Source organism: Rhincodon typus, chromosome 21, assembly GCF_021869965.1.
Source record: "Rhincodon typus isolate 14 chromosome 21, sRhiTyp1.1, whole genome shotgun sequence".
In the NCBI taxonomy this organism is placed as follows: domain Eukaryota; kingdom Metazoa; phylum Chordata; class Chondrichthyes; order Orectolobiformes; family Rhincodontidae; genus Rhincodon; species Rhincodon typus.
The window spans coordinates 35912573-35930816 of NC_063352.1; the positions used below are offsets into that span (position 1 = coordinate 35912573).

General features: G+C 42.2%; 1 protein-coding gene across 2 annotated transcripts in view; it reads right to left on the bottom strand.

The window, feature by feature from the left end:
• LOC109928653 (RNA-binding protein with serine-rich domain 1) overlaps window positions 1-18244 on the bottom strand; it is a 27351-nt gene continuing 9107 nt past the window's right edge. For both annotated transcript variants that reach the window (XM_048609569.1, XM_020528599.2), the window contains exons 2-7: window positions 14711-14866; window positions 8646-8825; window positions 3297-3399; window positions 1795-1948; window positions 991-1132; window positions 1-821 (exon numbers count right to left, since the gene is read on the bottom strand). In XM_048609569.1, the coding sequence (XP_048465526.1) occupies window positions 716-821; window positions 991-1132; window positions 1795-1948; window positions 3297-3399; window positions 8646-8825; window positions 14711-14866 (841 nt within the window). In that variant the 3' untranslated portion in view covers window positions 1-715. The remainder of the gene's footprint in view (window positions 822-990; window positions 1133-1794; window positions 1949-3296; window positions 3400-8645; window positions 8826-14710; window positions 14867-18244) is intronic.

The following is an 18244-nucleotide window of genomic DNA, read 5'->3' on the forward strand; positions in this document are numbered from 1 at the left end:
TATCAGATAATGATCCTGGTTTATTGAAGTATAGAACTTATACAGAAAAATGGTATAAATACAGCAAAAGATTCAACTTAAAAAAAATACAAAAATCCAAAGCAACTGGACAGGGTCACTGCTCGATACACAACTCCTGCAGAACATCACCGTACGTGAATAAAATCTCACATCTGAACCCAAACATTATTTCTCTATTCATTTTCAACTTGGATTGCATGAATGAAGCAAAGCTCAAACCAGTCCCACGTTGCCAAAACAGAGCAACTCATGAGTACCACCTACTTCATCTCAACAACACTGCATTTTTTTTTTTTTTTGGAGGTCAATCTGACAAAGGGAATCTGCACCACCATCAACAATAGCATCTGGAGTCTTGGTTGCTGTCTTGATGACCGGGTAGTGTTCCATATCTGCCCATATTCAACACAGTCATAGTAAACATTGTCGCGTGGTCCTGGATTGTACCCTTTCATCCCCATCCTACCCCAAACACAGCACACATTATGTGCGACCATCTAAAATACAGAATTTCTCCTCATGCCCACCCACCCCCCCCACCCCTTCCCCAAACTTAAGTTTTGTAATTAAGTAAAACACAACCTGAACAGAGTAAGAGATGGGGAAAATTCAGTAAATTTCCAAAGTACTTTTGAGATTCCATTTCAAGATTTAGCCTAGCCTAGGAACAGAAGCTCCAGAGAATTTACAGTCTTTATCGTGAGGAGTTAGAGCTGGATCTGCTACGGTGACGCCGGCGTCCTGGTGATCGTGACCGAGACCGTCTGCGGACTGGTGACCGTCTGCGAGGTGAACGGGACCTGTGTCAAAAGACAAGCATTAAATCAGCTCTGTATCTCTATGTAACAATGTGACCGAGAAAACCATGCACCATTCTAGAGCTCAACCTCACAGTAGAGCATGTTTAAAATCAAACACCCCTGCACGCCACAGGACTATTACCATTCAAACACTAATCTTATAACTAACCTTCTCCTCATTCGTGGTGGAGTTCTGCGCCACATGGGAGGAGGTGGCGGCATTCTACGTGGCGGTGTCATTCGTCGAGGCAAAGGTCTGGGCCGAGGAGCCAACACGGCAGTCGCAGTTACTTCCTGGCCATCTATCTGACCTGCACAAAACGCACAAAGACAAAACTTTCTCAACACACAGTAGAACCTATGCATTTACAAAACATGCTACCTTGAAGCTGCCCAAAGGTATGCCAATAAATCCACGAATCATGTGCACCAAACGAGAGAAAAACAGTGGCCAGGGCAGTGGCAAGAATTCCTGTTCTTTTCTGAATAGTGGTGTAGGATTTTTGTACCTATCTTATTGGGCAACCAGGACTTTGGCTCCAAAACAGCAGCACTGCATGCCTCCACTCCCACCAATGCAACATAGCTAGACTTGGACCACCAACTCAAGGTCTGGACTCGGCCGACCAGCTTCCCATTCAGGGCTTTACACATTGAGCAAAGCTAACAAACTCATACCATACCAAACCGCAAGAGGACTGCAAGCCAGTTATGTATCTGCTGACATTCTCAAGGCTGTGGGAGGAAGAAACTGAATAATCATCCAACAATTAAAATCCTCTACAAATTTCCAGGGATGTTGTCCCCATCTGCACAAGATAGTTACAAATCTCTCATTTTGGTGTACAGGAGAATTTACTGCAGCATTTACTGATGATTGTGGTCAGTTAATGCAACCATATTCTGCTGAATGTTGGCTGTCTATCACTAATTAAAGTCATGCAATGGAATTCTATCTCTGCATTAGCTTTACCTCCATCCATATGCTTCAGAGCCTTCTCTGTATCATCCGGGTTTTCAAACTCCACATAGGCATAGCCTTTGGACAGGTGTGGGTGGAAGCGGTCCAACGGCATATCTATCAGTTTGATCTTCCCATATGTAGAGAAGATCTCCATGATGTGCTCCTGTGGCAAAGAAAGAGCAACAGTCATGGCTTGCTGCACTAGAGTACACAAAGCTCAGAGAAGAACGTTGATTCAGCCCACTTCACAACACATAGCCTTTTAAAATTCACAGATGGAAGGTGGCTGTCACTGGCTGGCCCAGCATTTCACACTGATCCCTAATTACCTTGGAGAGGGTGGCGGTGAGCTACCATTTTAAACTGAAGCAGTGCCAAACTGAGACAATGGGACTCAAACAGACCACCATCTCTTAGCCCTTTTGTGCTCATTGAGTTGAGGAACAGTAGAACACTTTCCATTTAAAGTACCTACTACATCAAGTTACTTTCCGCTTTGTCCAAATTCCAGACAGCTCCTACAAGAGATACACTCAAACTACAGCGCTTTCAGGCCCGAGAGCTCACCATCCAGTGGACAAACAAAGCATCTACTTGTATTACCTGCTGACTAATGTCTCACTTCGTAAGCCCAAAGTTTGGTTTAAGGACATTTAATAGTGTTAAATCATTTGAGGATAAATCATACATCTCTTAAATAAGATCTGTCAGTACGTACTTAACCATTACGCGTAACCAAATACCAGCTGAAACCTGGACACCTTTAGGTCTATATTTAACCACAGGATTTCTACTTCCTTTCACCAATGAACCTCGCCATCATCTCTTCTTCCCATTTCTGCTGCCGCACTGAAACTTTTACAATATTTTCTTTTCCTTCTTTCAACCAGTCCTGTCCTGTCCCCTCCCTACACATTCTGCCAGTTGTGGTGCCCTCCAGCAGATACAGTGGAGTAGGCAGTGACAACAAAAAGCACCAAGATATAGGTCTACTGCCCAGAAACATTACCATAGAGGAATTAACACTACCCCATGGAGAGAGAAAAGCAAGCAGTTGCCCATGACTGCAGCTCATATTCCCAATGTAGTAACTCTTCAATCTACTCCTTTTCACTTTTCTTCCAATGGCACCAGTGATCATACCGTGAGGATTTATGGTTAGGTATGGGAGTACTGAAAGAAACCGTGGCCACCCATAACATCACAGTGGATACTAAATTACCTCGTCGGTCAATGGAAAGAAGTCTCTTGGCAAGTGTCAAAGCTTTCAGAAGTCAGTGAGTAGTTAAAATCCTTGTGTCTTGGGAGAGGAAGAAATTTCCTCAAACTGTCAATACTAATAACAGAAACCATGCAAGCAGAAAGTCTTGACAGAGAAAGCATTTCCATCCAAGTCACCATGCATTGTGTGGGCCAAAGCTACAGTGTCCTATTGCCATATGCCCAAATAATCCCAACAGCTCCATTAATCTGGGGCTGTAGCTCACCTCAAACTGAAGTAAAACCATTACCTTGGTCACATTCTTTGTCAACCTGCCAATGTGCACTTTTGTTGGCCTCGGAGTTGGACTTCTTTTCTTTCTTTCCTTGTCATCTCGTTTTGGTGATTTAGATCTATCAATGCAATAAACAACAGTTTATACATATGGAGTAGATCATTGCCTACTACACCAGATTGCATTTGGACATCTCTGAGAGTGAAGGATGTTGGAGAAAACTTAATGAAAATTCAAGAAGTTCAAAAAATGTTTTCATCTGTAAAAAAGGGATCCTGGGGAGACCTACACCTACTTGCAAATTTGATTAGAATTCCCAAGAATTCAACGAAGAGCATTTACAACTTCAAGCTAAAAAGGGCCTGAATGAAAGACTTCTTAAAAAGGTGAAGCAACACAAAATGCTGATCCATCACTATGGAATCTCACATTGCTTCCAATACAACACAATCGCAGAACTGAGGAGGAGTCACACCTGGCTCAAAACATCAACAACAAAAACAAAGTTGCTGGAAAAGCTCAGCAGGTCTGGCACCATCTGTGAAGAAAAAAACAGTTAACGTTTCGGGTCCAGTGACTGGACCCGAAACGTTAACTCTGTTTTTCCAGCAACTTTGTTTTTGTTCCTAATTTACAGCATCCGCAGTTCTTTCGGTTTTTACAAAGTCAACTTTTGGTGTTTCAGATTTCCAGCACTACAGTATGTTTGTTTTTTTCTGCCTCCTCCACCATCTAAACTCTCATAAATCCCCTCGTCACCTATTTTCTAAAACCCTTGTAATCACCTTCAAATCCAAGTCAATGAAGCTGTGAAAGAAAGAGTCACAAGGATGACACAAAGAATCTATAAACTCACTGATAAACTTAAGAAACCATACTTCAGACAAACTCCAATTAGTTCCCCAGAAGTTGCCCACTGGACAGGCTAAATAAAAACCAAAGAAACTGCGGATGCTATAAATCAGGAACAAAAACAAAGTTGCTGGAAAAGCTCAGCAGGTCTGGCAGCATCTGTGGAGGAGAAAACAGAGTTAACGTTTCGGGTCCGGTGACCCTTTCTCAGACCCTTACAGCTCTCTCTCAATGACCACTGACCAAGTATGGGCTACTACAGATCACAGCAGCAACAAGTTGGTGCCTGCCCACACCATATGGATTGCAGCATTTTAAGGCAGCAACTCACTACCAGCCTTTCAAGGGCAACTAAGGATGGGGTACAAATAGTGGCCCTGCCAGCAACACCCACATCTCATCATAAGTAAAGGACTAAAAGATTGCAAGGCAGAAATAGATGGTAATGAGGCAAGTGAAGAATCAAAAGGTGGGTGTAGAGTCAGTGAAAATTATCAACAGCTGCCATCCAAAGAAAATGAGTTAGTGTCTACCAGGGATGAGAAATTTCTGCCAGTTAGGGATTTGCAACTTCCACAGAATGCTGAAATACACCATTTTAAATATTCGCTCTGACATTCCTACTAGGATTTTTTTTGTTTAATTTTAGCATTGCAGCGAGAGGGGGAACCAACTGCAAAGTTGTGACTGGAGAAGTAGCCAGTGTGGGAACAACAGAGCTGTTCCTCCAATCACAGATTCTGTCTCACATAAATTTCCATAACGGATGCTCCACTTTCTCCAATGACATGTTCGCACTGTCCCAATCTTGCGGCCTCTCAAGAGAAGAGCCTGTGATTTGAGCAGCAGTCAGGATTGCTGGGGGGGCCTATGATTGGAAAAAGTGGGGCAGCATGGATTATTAGTCTTTTGGGAAGGAGGAATGAAGGTGACTAGCAACATTATTATACGTGAGAGGGACGAAAGAAACCAGTAACTACCCTCTTATAAATAAATTTCTGAACTGGGTGCAGGGGGGCACACACTGGAAAGCAAACGGTCTATATTACCTTCAGGATTACAATCTCAACTGAACGAGATTTGCTCTGGAGGTTAATAATTTATCCATACCTCACTTGCTATGTTGGTTGTGAGGAAAGTAATTGCGTGCAACATAAACTTCTCTCAGTCTCAGCCAGTCTGCTGTTGGTTGCTATGGTGTTTCTTGCCTGGTAAAGGTCTCTGTCACCACTTCTCCCTCTTCATCCTTCTGTGTAAGGCCATCTGTTATATGCTGGCTGTCTGCTGCCACTGCAGCTTCAAGAAAAGGGGAAAGTGGAGGTTGGAGCGATGCTACTCTTACCCACTCACTCATCAATAACATCATCTCTTTTAAAATTGAAAGTTAATTAACTGTGAATTTTTAAGCCTCTCTGCATTCTGCCCCACTACATCTCTTGCCCACCACTCCATCTCCAGGAACACGATACTTTGGCAAAGCTCATACCCTGCTCCTTTTTAAAAATTCTGTCACAGGATGTAGACATTGACAACAAATGCTAGCATGGTTAACAATCTTCAATATACCCTAGAGGTGGCAGTGGGTTGTGAGCTGCTTTCTTCAACTGTTGCAATCCAGAGGGATAGGTATACTGTCTTCATTCGCTCTTGTTCAAGATGGTCAAGTGGCAAGTAACATTCATACCACACATCAGCTCACGCCCAAATGACGCATTCTGGCACAGATTGTTTCAATATCTGTGTGATCACGAATGATGAGTATTGTGCAAGTATCAGTGAACATTTCTGATCTCATGACGAAAGGACAGTAAGTGAAGATGCAGCTGCAGATGGCTGGCATCAGACACTTCGCTGAGGAGCCATTGCTGTGATGTCCTGGGGCTGAGATTATTGACCTCCACCAACTACAATTATCTTTCGTTGTACAACTTCAACCATTGGAAAGTTTTCCCCATTCCTACTGTCCCCAACTTTGCTAAAACTTCTTAAAAGTTGCCTTGGTATCAAGGGTAGTCAACTTCACCTCACCACTGGCGTTCATCACATTTGTCTATGTTTGGACAAAGGCTATAATGAGGTTAGGAGCAGACAGGCCTTGGAAGAATGCAGAGTAACAGTGAGCAGGTAATTCCTTTCCATTTGAAATCCCTATTTACAACCTCTATTTTTGTGATAACGGACAGTAGACTGATGGGACAGTAACTGGTCAGGTTGAATTTGTCCCGTTTTACAATTCTGGGCAATTGTACACTTTGTCAAAAGGAGTGGTGAGTATACTACTAGGGGCATGGCTAGTTCTGGAGCACCAATCCTCAGTACCATTACCAAAATTTTGTCAGGGCACACAGCCTTTGCAGTATCCAAATGTTTCTTGGTATCATGTGGACTGAATGAAATTTGTTGAAGACAGGCACCAAAGATTCCTGTTTGAAAAACTAGGTCATTTAGCACAGTGGTAGTATTAATCAACATGGCAGAGGGCATCCTTAATTTGAAGGCAGGACTTCATCTCCACAAAGAATGTGCAGTGGTCACTCCTAGTAATGCCTTCAAGGACAGATGTATCTGCTATGGGTAGACTGGTAAGGACGATGTCAAGGACATTCTTCTCTCAGCTGACACGGACCCAGTCTAGCAGCTATTTCCTTTTGGACTCGGCCAACCCAATCAGTAATGGTGGGACTGAGCCACTTTTGGTGACAGACAATGTTGTCTCCCACCCACAGTACATTCTGTGCCCCTGCACACTTAGAGGTGCTTCCTCTAAGTATTCAACATTGAAGAGAACCAACGCATTACCTTTTCTGGTTTCTTTTGGTTGGGGAGTTGTGTGATGATCAGCAGGTTTCATTAGCCACACTCCATCTAATGCCATGAGAGTTGATGGAATCCAGCAATTATTCCCGACTGTATGTCACTGTGTACAGAGGGTGTTTCTTACTAGACGTACGCAGTGATGGTGTTGCTGTCTGCAATATTGCCTGTAAGGTTTGATTCCATGAGAATGGCTATGTCACACTGTGTGATACATTTCTTCCAATTCTGGTTAGTAAGGAGATCTTAATAGTGTCATCAGGGTAGGCATGCCATTGTTGTTTCCATGTCTAAGTCAATGCCAGTGGTGTATCCAGTTTCATTCTTTTGATCAGATTTTGTAGCAGTTACAAAAATATGAATTAGAAGCAGAAGTTGACCATTTGACCACTTAAGCCTGCTGTCATTTAATTAGATCATGGCTGATTTGTTTACCTCTCAAATTATTCATTTCTATCTACTCCCGATAACTTTCCATCCCCTTGCCTAATGAAAGCTTACCTCCAGGTAAGGAAAAGGAAAAGGAAAAATATTCAACGACCCTGCCACAACTGCCTCCTGAGAGAGCTCCAAAGTCACACACCACAGAGAAAAACGTTTCATCTCTGTTTTAAGACAACAACCAACTTTAATACAGCGCCCCCTAGTTCTGGGATTAACCACAAAAGGAAACATGCGTTCTGCATCCACCTTGTCAAGTCCAGTCAGGATTTTATGCACTTCATTAAAGTCAACCCTCATTCTTCTAAATTCCAGTGAAAACAAACCTAGCCTGTCCAATTTATCCTCATAAGACAACTTCTCATTCCAGATATCTGTCTAGTAATCCATTTCAGAACCTCCTCCTATGCACTTATACACACTGTGACAATTGCTTTGTTTCTTTACAGCAATCAGCATCACACTTTTGCCTTTTTATCATTTAATCTCTGTCATCCTCCACCTTTATTGCAGACCTTTTGTTTTTTTCCTTTCACCTCTGTCCTTCAGACAGCATATACCCTTCATATTTCTACACTTTTTAAGTCTTGAAGAGTCATATTGGAGTGAAAATGTTAATTGTGTTTGCCTCTCTCCAGAGATGCTGCTATTTTCAGCACTTTGTAATTATTTTAATTATCCAGAACCAAGAAGTATTTCTGTTTAAGAGTAAACCTTATTCATGTGGAGCTGGAATAACAGAGGCACAGAGTATAAAATAACAATAGGGTTTTCTTTCCTTTCGTGGACATTAGTGAATCACTACTACAAAAGCAAAATACCGCTGGAACAAGAAAATGCCACAAGTACTCAGCAGGTCTGGCAGCATATGCAGAGAAAGAAAGAGTTAATCATTCAGAGCAAAAACCCTTACTCCACGTTATCAGATCCGAGTATTTCCAATGTTTTATACTTTTATGAGTGAACAGTTGGGATTTTATAACAAACTAACAAGCTACATAGTCACTTTTACTAAGACCAGCTTTTCATTGGTAGATCGTTTTAAAAACTGAACTCAAATTCTCAAATAAGAGTGAGATTTGAACAGGTGATCTCCGCACTATTGGTTTAGGAGTTTAATCATTATCTAAACAAGGAACAGGTTGAAACTCAAAATTTAATCAAGATTGTATCTCTGATCCAAAGATAATTACTGACCAAAGAAGTTTTACTGATTTGTTTGCAAGTTTTACTTGCAAGTGTTTTTACTGTACTCACTTCGAACGAGTGCGCCTCCTGTTGGTGTGCCTGCGCCGGGACGGGCTTGGAGATCCAGAGGAAGTACTGGAACTGGAGCTACGAGAACTGCTAGAACTTCCAGAGCGACTAGAGGCAGAGGATGAGCTCGATCCACTGCTGGAGGCAGAGGTGGAACTGGATCCTGAACTGGAGCTGGAACTAGAAATGTGAGACAGTTACCAAGTAGACAAGTCTAGGATCCAAGATAATCTATGTCCTCCACAACACCATAACAGCAGATTCACATTCTATTCAGTTATGTCCAACAGTACTACTTTTGCAGAGCTCAACTTTCAGATCTCAGCCACGTGTACTGTCCTCAGCAGCGGGAGTCCAGGAGAAAGCGCGAGGGCAGCCTGGGACGGTAAGCATTTCGACTATAAAAATCTTACCTCATGTGACTGCGGCCTTTCAGTTGTTTTCAATGGCAGGAGTCCAGGAGAAAGCGCGAGGGCAGCCTGGGAAGGTAAGCTTCCACCCAATAAATTTGGGAGTTAACTAATACCCGAGACAATACACCTTCCACCTCCTCTAACCTAATAATAACAACTAAGTGTGGTGAGCAGGTAAGCTATTTGCATTTTTTTTCCCTCATCTCTTTGTTATCTTTCGGGGTGGTCACCTAGACACCAAATCCTCTGGGAGCCGGTTGGAAGGCAAAGCCGGAGTCTGTTTGAGTATATAACGGAGTAAACTTACTGGTGCAGCGAACACTGCGAAACTAAAAAAAACTAATTAATTTTAAATAATTAACTAAGTAGAGATGGCAGGCCAGGTGACGTGTTGTAGCTGTATGATGTGGGAGCTAGCTGATCCCATTGAGAACGGCAGTGACCACATCTGCAGCAAGTGTTGGCTGCTTGAGGAGCCCCGGCTCAAAATTGTTGAGCTGGAATCCGAACTCCAAACACTGCGGCACATCCGGGAGGGGGAGAAATACCTGGATGCTGTGTTCCAGGAGGCAGTCACACTTGGTAGATTAACTAATGTTAATTCGATCGGTGGGCAGGGAGAGCAGTGTGGGACTGCGAGTGAGGCAGGTAGAGGGACCCTGCAGACAGGAACACAGGAGCTGCAGCCCTTGACATTGTCCCACAGGTATGAGGCACTTGCTCCATGCGTGGATGAGGAACAGGGCTGCAGGAAGAATGAGTCAACTTACCATGGCACCATGGTCCTGGAGGCCATTCAAGAGCGGGGAGCAAAAAGACAGATTGTAGTTGTAGGGGATTCCATCATCAGGGGGATAAACAGTATCCTTTGCGAGCAGGGTAGAGAATCCCGCATGGTGTGTTGCCTGCCTGGTGCCAGGGTGCAAGACATCTCTGACCGGCTTGAGAGGATACCAGAGAGGGAGGGGGAGGATCAGTTGTTGTGGTCCACGTAGGTACCAACAACATAGGCAGGACTAGGAAAAAAGACCTGTTTCAGGATTATGAAAAGCTTGGAACAAAATTAAATAACAGATCTTCAAGGGTCATAATCTCTGGATTGCTGCCCGAGCCACATGCAAATTGGCTTAGGGAGGCGAGGATCAGGGAAGTAAACATGTGGCTAAAAAAGTGGTGTGGGAAAGAGGGTTTCCTTTTCATGGGGCACTGGCATCAGTTCTGGGACAGGAGGGATCTATAATCGCTGGGATGGACTTCACCTGAACAGGGCCGGGTCCAGTGTTCTGGCGAAAAGGGTAAATAGGGTGGTTAATAGGACTTTAAACTAGTAAGTAGGGGGAGAATAACAATTAATGTAAGGCAAAACAGCAGGTTAGCAAGTGACGAGGCAGCTTCAACTCCATTGGAAATTAGGAAAAAAGTTAAAGGGAAGGAGAACTCAAGAGCTGTTAGTAATGGAGGTAATAGGACCCAAAAAGAAGATGCAAATACTGGCATACGGGCACTTTATCTGAATGCTCGGAGCATTCGAAACAAGGTGGATGAGTTGACGGTGCAAATCATGGCAAATGGGTATGATTTAGTGGCCATTACAGAGACACGGTTACAGGATGGTCATGACTGGGAGTTAAATATCCAGGGGTATCAAACTGTTCGGAAGGACAGACAGGAAGGTAAGGGAGGTGATGTTGCTCTGATTTTTAAGGATGATATCAGGGTGGTAGTGAGAGATGATATAGGTTCTACTGAACAAAACGTTGAATCCATTTGGGTGGAAATTAGGAATAGCAGGGAGAAGAAGTCACTGATAGGCGTGGTCTATAGGCCACCAAATAATGACATCGTGGTGGGGCATAAACATAGAAATAGCTAATGCATGTAAAAATGGTACAGCAATTATCATGGGGGATTTTAATCTACATATCGATTGGTCAAACCAGGTCGGTCATGGCAGCCTTGAGGAGGGGTTCATAGAATGCATCCGCAATAATTTCCTTGAACAATATGTAATGGAACCTACGAGGGAGCAAGCTCCCCTAGATCTAGTCCTGTGTAATGAGACAGGAATAATTAATGATCTCACAGTTAGGGATCCTCTCGGAAGGAGCGATCACAGTATGGTCGAAGTTAAAATACAGATGGAGTGTCAGAAGGTTAAATCCAGTACCTATGTCCTGTGCTTAAACAGAGGAGACTATGAAGGAATGAGGAAGGAGTTAGCTAAGGTAGAATGGGAGCAAAAACTTTATGGTGGGTCAATTGAGGAACAGTGAAGGACTTTCAAAACAATTTTTCACAGTGCTCAGCAGAAGTATATTCCAGTGATAAGAAAGAACTGTAGGAAAAGAGAGAGCCAGCCATGGATGTCTAAGGAAATAAAGGAAAGTATCAGATGGAAAAAAAAACACATACAAAAAAGCAAAGAGTAGTGGGAAACTAGTAGACTGGGAAATCTTTAAAGGCCAACAGAAAGCCACAAAAAAGTTATTAGGAAAAGTAAGATAGATGATGAGAGTAAACTAGCTCAGAGTATAAAAACAGGCAGCAAAAGTTTCTATAAACATGTAAATCGTAAATGAATGGCGAAGGTAAACATTCGTCCTTTAGAGGATGAGAAGGCCAATTTAATAACTGGGAATGAGGAAATAGCCGAGATATTAAACGGTTATTTCGTGTCGGTCTTCACAGTGGAAGACACAAATAACATGCCGAAAACCAATGGCAAGAAGGTTATAGCAGGTGAGGACCTAGAAACTATCATTACCACTAAGGAGGCAGTGCTGGGCAAGCTAATGGGGCTAAAGGTAGACAAGTCTCCTGGCTCTGATGAAATGCATCCCAGGGTATTAAAAGAGGTGATGGAGGAAATAGCAAATGCACTAGTAATTATTTACCAAAATTCACTGGACTCTAGGGTGGTTCCCGCAGATTGGAAAACAGCCAATGTGACGCCACTGTTTAAAAAAGGAAGTAGACAAAAAGCAGGTAACTACAGGCCAGTTAGCTTAACTTCGGTAGTGGGGAAAATGCTTGAATCCATCATTAAGGAAGAAATAGCAAGACATCTGGATATAAATTGTCCCATTGGGAACACCCAGCATGGGTTCATGAAGGGTAGGTCATGTTTAACTAATTTGGTGGAATTCTTTGAGGACATTACTTGCATGGTGGACAATGGAGAACCTGTGGATGTGGTGTATCTGGATTTCCAGAAGGCATTTGACAAGGTGCCACACCAAAGGCTGCTACATAAGATAAAGTTGCACGGTATTACAGGTAATGTATTGGCATGGATAGAGGATTGGTTGACCAGTAGAAAGCAAAGAGTAGGGGTAAATGGGTGTTTTTCTGTTTGGCGGTCAGTGGCTAGTGGTGTGCCTCAGGGATCAGTGTTTGGACCTAAATTGTTTACAATTTACATAGATGATTTGGAGTTGGGGACTAAGTGTCGTGTGTCAAAATTTGCAGATGACACTAAGATGAGTGGTAGAGCAAAGTGTGCAGAAGACACTGAAAGTCTGCAGAGGGATATAGATAGTTTAAGTGAGTGGGCAAAAGTCTGGCAGATGGAGTACAATGTTGATAAGTGTGAGGTCATCCATTTTGGTAGGAATAACAGCAAAATGGACTATGTTTTAAATGGTAAAAAATTGCAGCACGCTGCTGTGCAGAGGGACTTGGGTGTCCTTATGCATAAATTGCTGAAGGTGGGATTGCAGGTGCAGCAGGTAATTAAAAAGGCAAATGGAATTTTGTCTGCCATTGCTAGAGGGATGGAGTTTAAAAACAGGGAGGCTATGCTGCAGCTGTACAGGGTCCTGGTGAGGCCACACCTGGAGTACTGTGTGCAGTTTTGGTCTCCTTACTTAAGAGATATACTAGCACTGGAGGGGGTGCAGAGGAGGTTCACTCGGTTGATTCCAGAGTTGAGAGGGTTGGATTATGAGGAGAGACTGCGTAGACTGGGATTATACTCATTGGAATTCAGAAGAATGAGGGGAGATCTTATAGAAACATATAAGATTATGAAGGGAATAGATAAGGTGGAGGTTGTTTCCGCTATCAGGTGAAACTAGGACTAGAGGGCATCGCCTCCAAATAAAGGGAAGCAGATGTAGGACTGAGGTCAGGAGGAACTTCTTCACCCAAAGGGTTGTGAATCTGTGAAATTCCCTGCCCAGTGAAACTACCTCACTGAATGTTTTTAAGGCAAGGCTAGATAAATTTTTGAACAGTAAAGGAATTAAGGGTTTATGGTGAGTGGGCGGGCAAGTGGAGCCGAGTCTCAAAAAGATCAGCCATGATCTTATTAAATGACGGGGCAGGCTCGAGGGGCCAGATGGCCTACTCCTGCTTCTAGTTCTTATGTACTCAATGCTCCAAGCATACAGTTTAAAAGCAATACTTAAAATGTTGACATCACTCTAGGGCATACTAGAAAACAAAGAACACTGAAGCAATCTCAGTACAATTTTATTGCCAATGACAGCACTCCTGGATAAATACATTGCATGGATGAAGCCCCATAGAACTCCAGCTCCAAAGGTTTATCATACTGTATACGTTAGCTGATTTCAAGCTAGACAAAGGATAGACCAGAATCCTTATGTTTTTTTTCCCTTAGCCGTGGTGCTAACCCAAACAATAATTCCTCAAATACTGTCTTGGCTGTATTGCACAATAAGATATGGGCTAATATTGCAATGGATTTGGATTGACTTTTATTTTTGTTGGAACTTTCATCTTACCAGTCTGAAAACAAAAAGGAATTTATATTTAAATCACACTTACCAAAGATCCAAAGCTGTGCACAGAAGGAATTTTCTACTAGTCATCATTATTGTTTGGTAGGTAATAGCAATCCAAACAAATTGAGAGCACTACAAAATAATTATTTTTTTCTTAATACAAGCTGGAAAAGTGTGAGAGAATGCATTTGGGGAGGGATAACAAAGTAAGGGTGTTAAGAGTAACATTAAAACTAGTTGTAAGATTCAAAAACCACAGCAACAATTAACATCAAATTTCTTTGCTAAAGAAGTCCGTGGTTTCATGAAAGAAAGGCTGCTTAATTATCAAAAAAACATCACACTGCACCTGTACAAAGATTAGACTATTTAGTAGTCATCAGAAGCACTAATTTGCAAAGAAATTTACAGACTGTCGCTGTATTTACCAAGATCTTGTGTTCTATTTACGAGTTTCCTGCTAGGAATGAATTTCAGCACAAATCATTTTTGCCGGTCAGATGCATTTGTCACACTTTTCATATTTGTGGCCCACCACCTAGCAGTGGCATGTCCGTGAACACTGCCCTCCAACAATGCAGCAATCTATCAGCTCAAGTCTGGAACATCTGCTTAGATTATGCACTGAATTCTCAGCTCCCATGCCTAACGTGCTGCAACAACCAGTCCTCAATTAATGTCGTCAATTAATATTATTTTCTACAAGAGACCATTTAGCCACTGAAGGATTTTTCATTAAAACCTCTGGAGTTGGCATATTGGTGGACATGCACCTTGATGCTACTTCCCAGACTTGAACCTGCCATAAGAAAACAAAATTAATCAACTCCCACATAGGTCCCACATTAGCAAGGGTGGCCTATATGATGGGAATAGCTGCCCAGCCCATTTACTCTCTCAATACCTAGTGCTGCTGCTCCCAGTTGAAGCACTTCTCCTTTTGCGGGTCTTATCACGACCTCGTTCTTTCTCACTTGACTCCTTGATACTTGATTTCTCCTTGGTCCTGTCTTTGGATTTCTCTTGAGTGTGTTCTTTACGCTTGGTTGGCGATGGAGCCCTGTTGGAAAGAGAATATCGAAAGTTGCTGAGTAAAAAAAGAGGAACCGCCAACAACCAAGCCTAAGCAAATGGTGTCTTAGCAAAAGCTATCCCATAAGCCTGCATGGGAAGGGGCAAAGGACCTTATACAGAATCTGAAGTTAGACTAGGCTAGATACGTACAACAACAACTTCAGAATCAAAGAAAAAAATAATGTTTCAGTTATGCTTTTTAGGTGCTGACTGACCTATGTATGCCCAGCATTTTTGATTTTTGCAAGACAAAGGAGTAAAAAGAACACTCAGACCTTCAACCTTGTTCTTAAATTTGGTTATACCTGGTCTACACCTCAACTCAATTTATGTGCTATATTAATCATTAGGAAGTTGGAATGACACATTCTCAACAAAGAAGTAACAAAGCCCAACCAGCTCAGCATTCAACACTTGCCTACACTGAGAGCCGCACAGGTCCCAGAAATCTGATACATTCAAAATCAGACATAACCACATAACAAACCAGGTGTTACCAACACTGATTTCAGGTTGTGCTTCATTCTGTTCGTACGGAACTCCCACCGGCAGAGTCAGGGTCACAATTCTGGTATGTTCTGCAGGCACACTTCAGGCCCAAGTACTGGCTAAAGACACGTGTCTCAGAACTTCTCCCAAAGAATGGCATGACTGAAAAGGATTAAAAATTGGATCTGCTGCCCATTTATTTCTATTCTGCCAGATACATCAAACCTGACTTGTTTCCATAGCAGCAGTGGTTTCTTCAACAAGATTTAAAAAATACAGATGCTAGATGTTTAAAAAAAAGTGCTGGAAAAACATAGAAGGTTAAGTTAATTGCATTTTTCCTCTGTGCACAGACGCTGCCAGATGTGCTGAGCATTTCCAGTACTTTGATTTTATCTGGCTTCTTTGAACATGGCCCAAGCTGATTTTCACCACCATCCCTGTAAATCTGTGACTGTCTTGCATGTAAAGCAACACACCCTGTCTGCCTTCAAAATTCCACACCACCAATCTTGTATCTTTTCTTGTGCTCTACATATGTGAAAATCCTAATCCAACTTCACCATTTCCATCCTAGTAACTCTCCCGTGAACCTCAATGAGCGCACCTCTAAGACATTGTTCACATTTCCTTTAATCTGCAAGATTGGTGCCATATAAAAAGAGGTTTCTATGGCGTTGAATAATATCACCAATGCACATTTAACATCACACAAAAGTGGGAACAAAACCAGGAGACATCCTCAATGAAGCTGAAAACGCATTAAAATTGACACAACAAATAAAAGTACAAAAAGCTTGTATGGCCTCGAGATCGTGTTTCACTACTCAGTAAGGTTATAACTAAGCTTCCACATCAACTCTACTGTTCTATAACCATATTGTTTTTACATTTCATTTCTCTGGTGGTTTACTGGCAGACCATTACCTATTTAGTAAGAGATATCAAGTGATTCACTGCCATCATTTCATCAATAAACAGAAAGGTCACCTTAACCTAAATAATTATAATGATAAACCAATTCAGAATCCATCTATTGAGTTCTCGTCAAAAAGCCAAAGAACCGTGGATGCTGGAAATCAGAAACAAAATCAGAAATTGCTGGACAAACTCAACAGGTCTGCCAGTTCTGAAGAAGGGTCACTGAACCCAAAACATTAACTCTACTTTCTCTCCACAGATGCTGCCAGATCTGCTGAGTTTTTCCAGCAATTTCTGATTCCGGTAGAACTCTTGTAGTTTCTGACCTATCATCTGCCAAGGCTCTCCCAGCATGATGCAGACATGTCCTGTTCCATCATTCATGTTATATTCCATCATAATCTATTCACTAGATCCTGTTGTTACTGCAAAACCATTCAACTGATAACCAACATTCTGTATATTCCACACAATGGAGAAGGCAAAAAGGGTTGAGTGTGGCTACAGGGTCTAAATCAGAGATTTACACATGCTTCCCTTCTAATCAGTGCAATGTCTGGTAACTGAACAAATTTCTTTCAAGTTCCAATATAACTGCGGCCTTAGGCTCCAGATAACAGTACAGTTGCACTGTTCCTCCAACAATTTTTAAAAATTATTCATTTAGGTAGGTAGATAGATAGGTAGGTAGAAAGGGGGTAGATATCGGGGAGACGTCAGAGGTAGGTTCTTTACTCAGAGAGTGGTAGGGGCGTGGAATGCATTGCCGGAGAGGGTAGTGGAGTCGGCCTCATTAGGGGCATTCAAGCAGCTATTAGATAGGCATATGGATAATGGTATAAGGTAGCGGTGGAGGTTAGATAGACCTTAGGTTTAGGGTAAAAGTTCAGCACAACATCGTGGGCCAAAGGGCCTGTACTGTACCGTTCTATGTTCTATTTTTTGATTGCCTTACTAACAAGGCCACCATTTACTGCCCCTCCCCAACTGTTCTTGAAAAAGTGACAGTAGTGAGCTGCTAGATTTTGACCAAATGCAGTGAAGGAAAGGTAATCTAGCTCCAAGTTAGAATGGTGTGCATTTTGCAGGGAAATTTGCACATAAGGTGTTCCCAAGTGTCAGATGTCTTTGCCCTTTAGGTGTGAGATGTCACAGGTTTGGAAGGTGCTGTCAAAGATGCCTCAGTAAATTGTTAAGAGTGCATCTTGCAGATGAGAATGAGGTCACTAGCAAATTACCAGACAGTAGCAACTGCAATCAAAGTTGTTTGACCTGAGCAGATTATCTCAGGTGGAGGTACAATGAGAATATTAGTACACTAACTTCTAAGTGGGGACGCTGCATTTTCAATAAAGAACTTTGCAACAAAATGTATTTATGTAGAAGTTTTAAGTAATAAGATCCAAGGCATTTCACAGTGGCTATATCAAACAAAATGTGACACTAAGCCACATATAAATAGATTAAGATGGACATGAAAAGATTCCAAGCACTATTTCAAAGAACATCAGAGGTTTCGACCTTGGTGTTCACTCCAGCGTTTATCCCTCAATCAGTATCAGCAGAATAGATGATACACCCATTATCATATTGCCATTTGTAACAGCATGCTGTGTGTAAATTGGTTATTTTCTCCAATAGCAAATACACTTCAAAAATGGAATTCCGCTGGCTGTATGTGTGACAACCCAGGATTATGGCAGGTGGTTTTAAATCAAAATTCAATAGCAAAAATCAGCTACGGTCAATAATTCACACCTTCTAGGAAGTATATGAGTAGACACTAGACTAAAGCATGCTTAGGCAGTCAAGTCATCCCCTCCTAATCATAGATTTGTAGGATCGTTACAACACAGAAGAAAACCATTCAGCTCACTGCAGGAGCAATTCACCCTCCAGTTTTAGATAACACAGTGTGGAGCTGGAGGAACACAGCAGGCCAGGCAGCATCAGA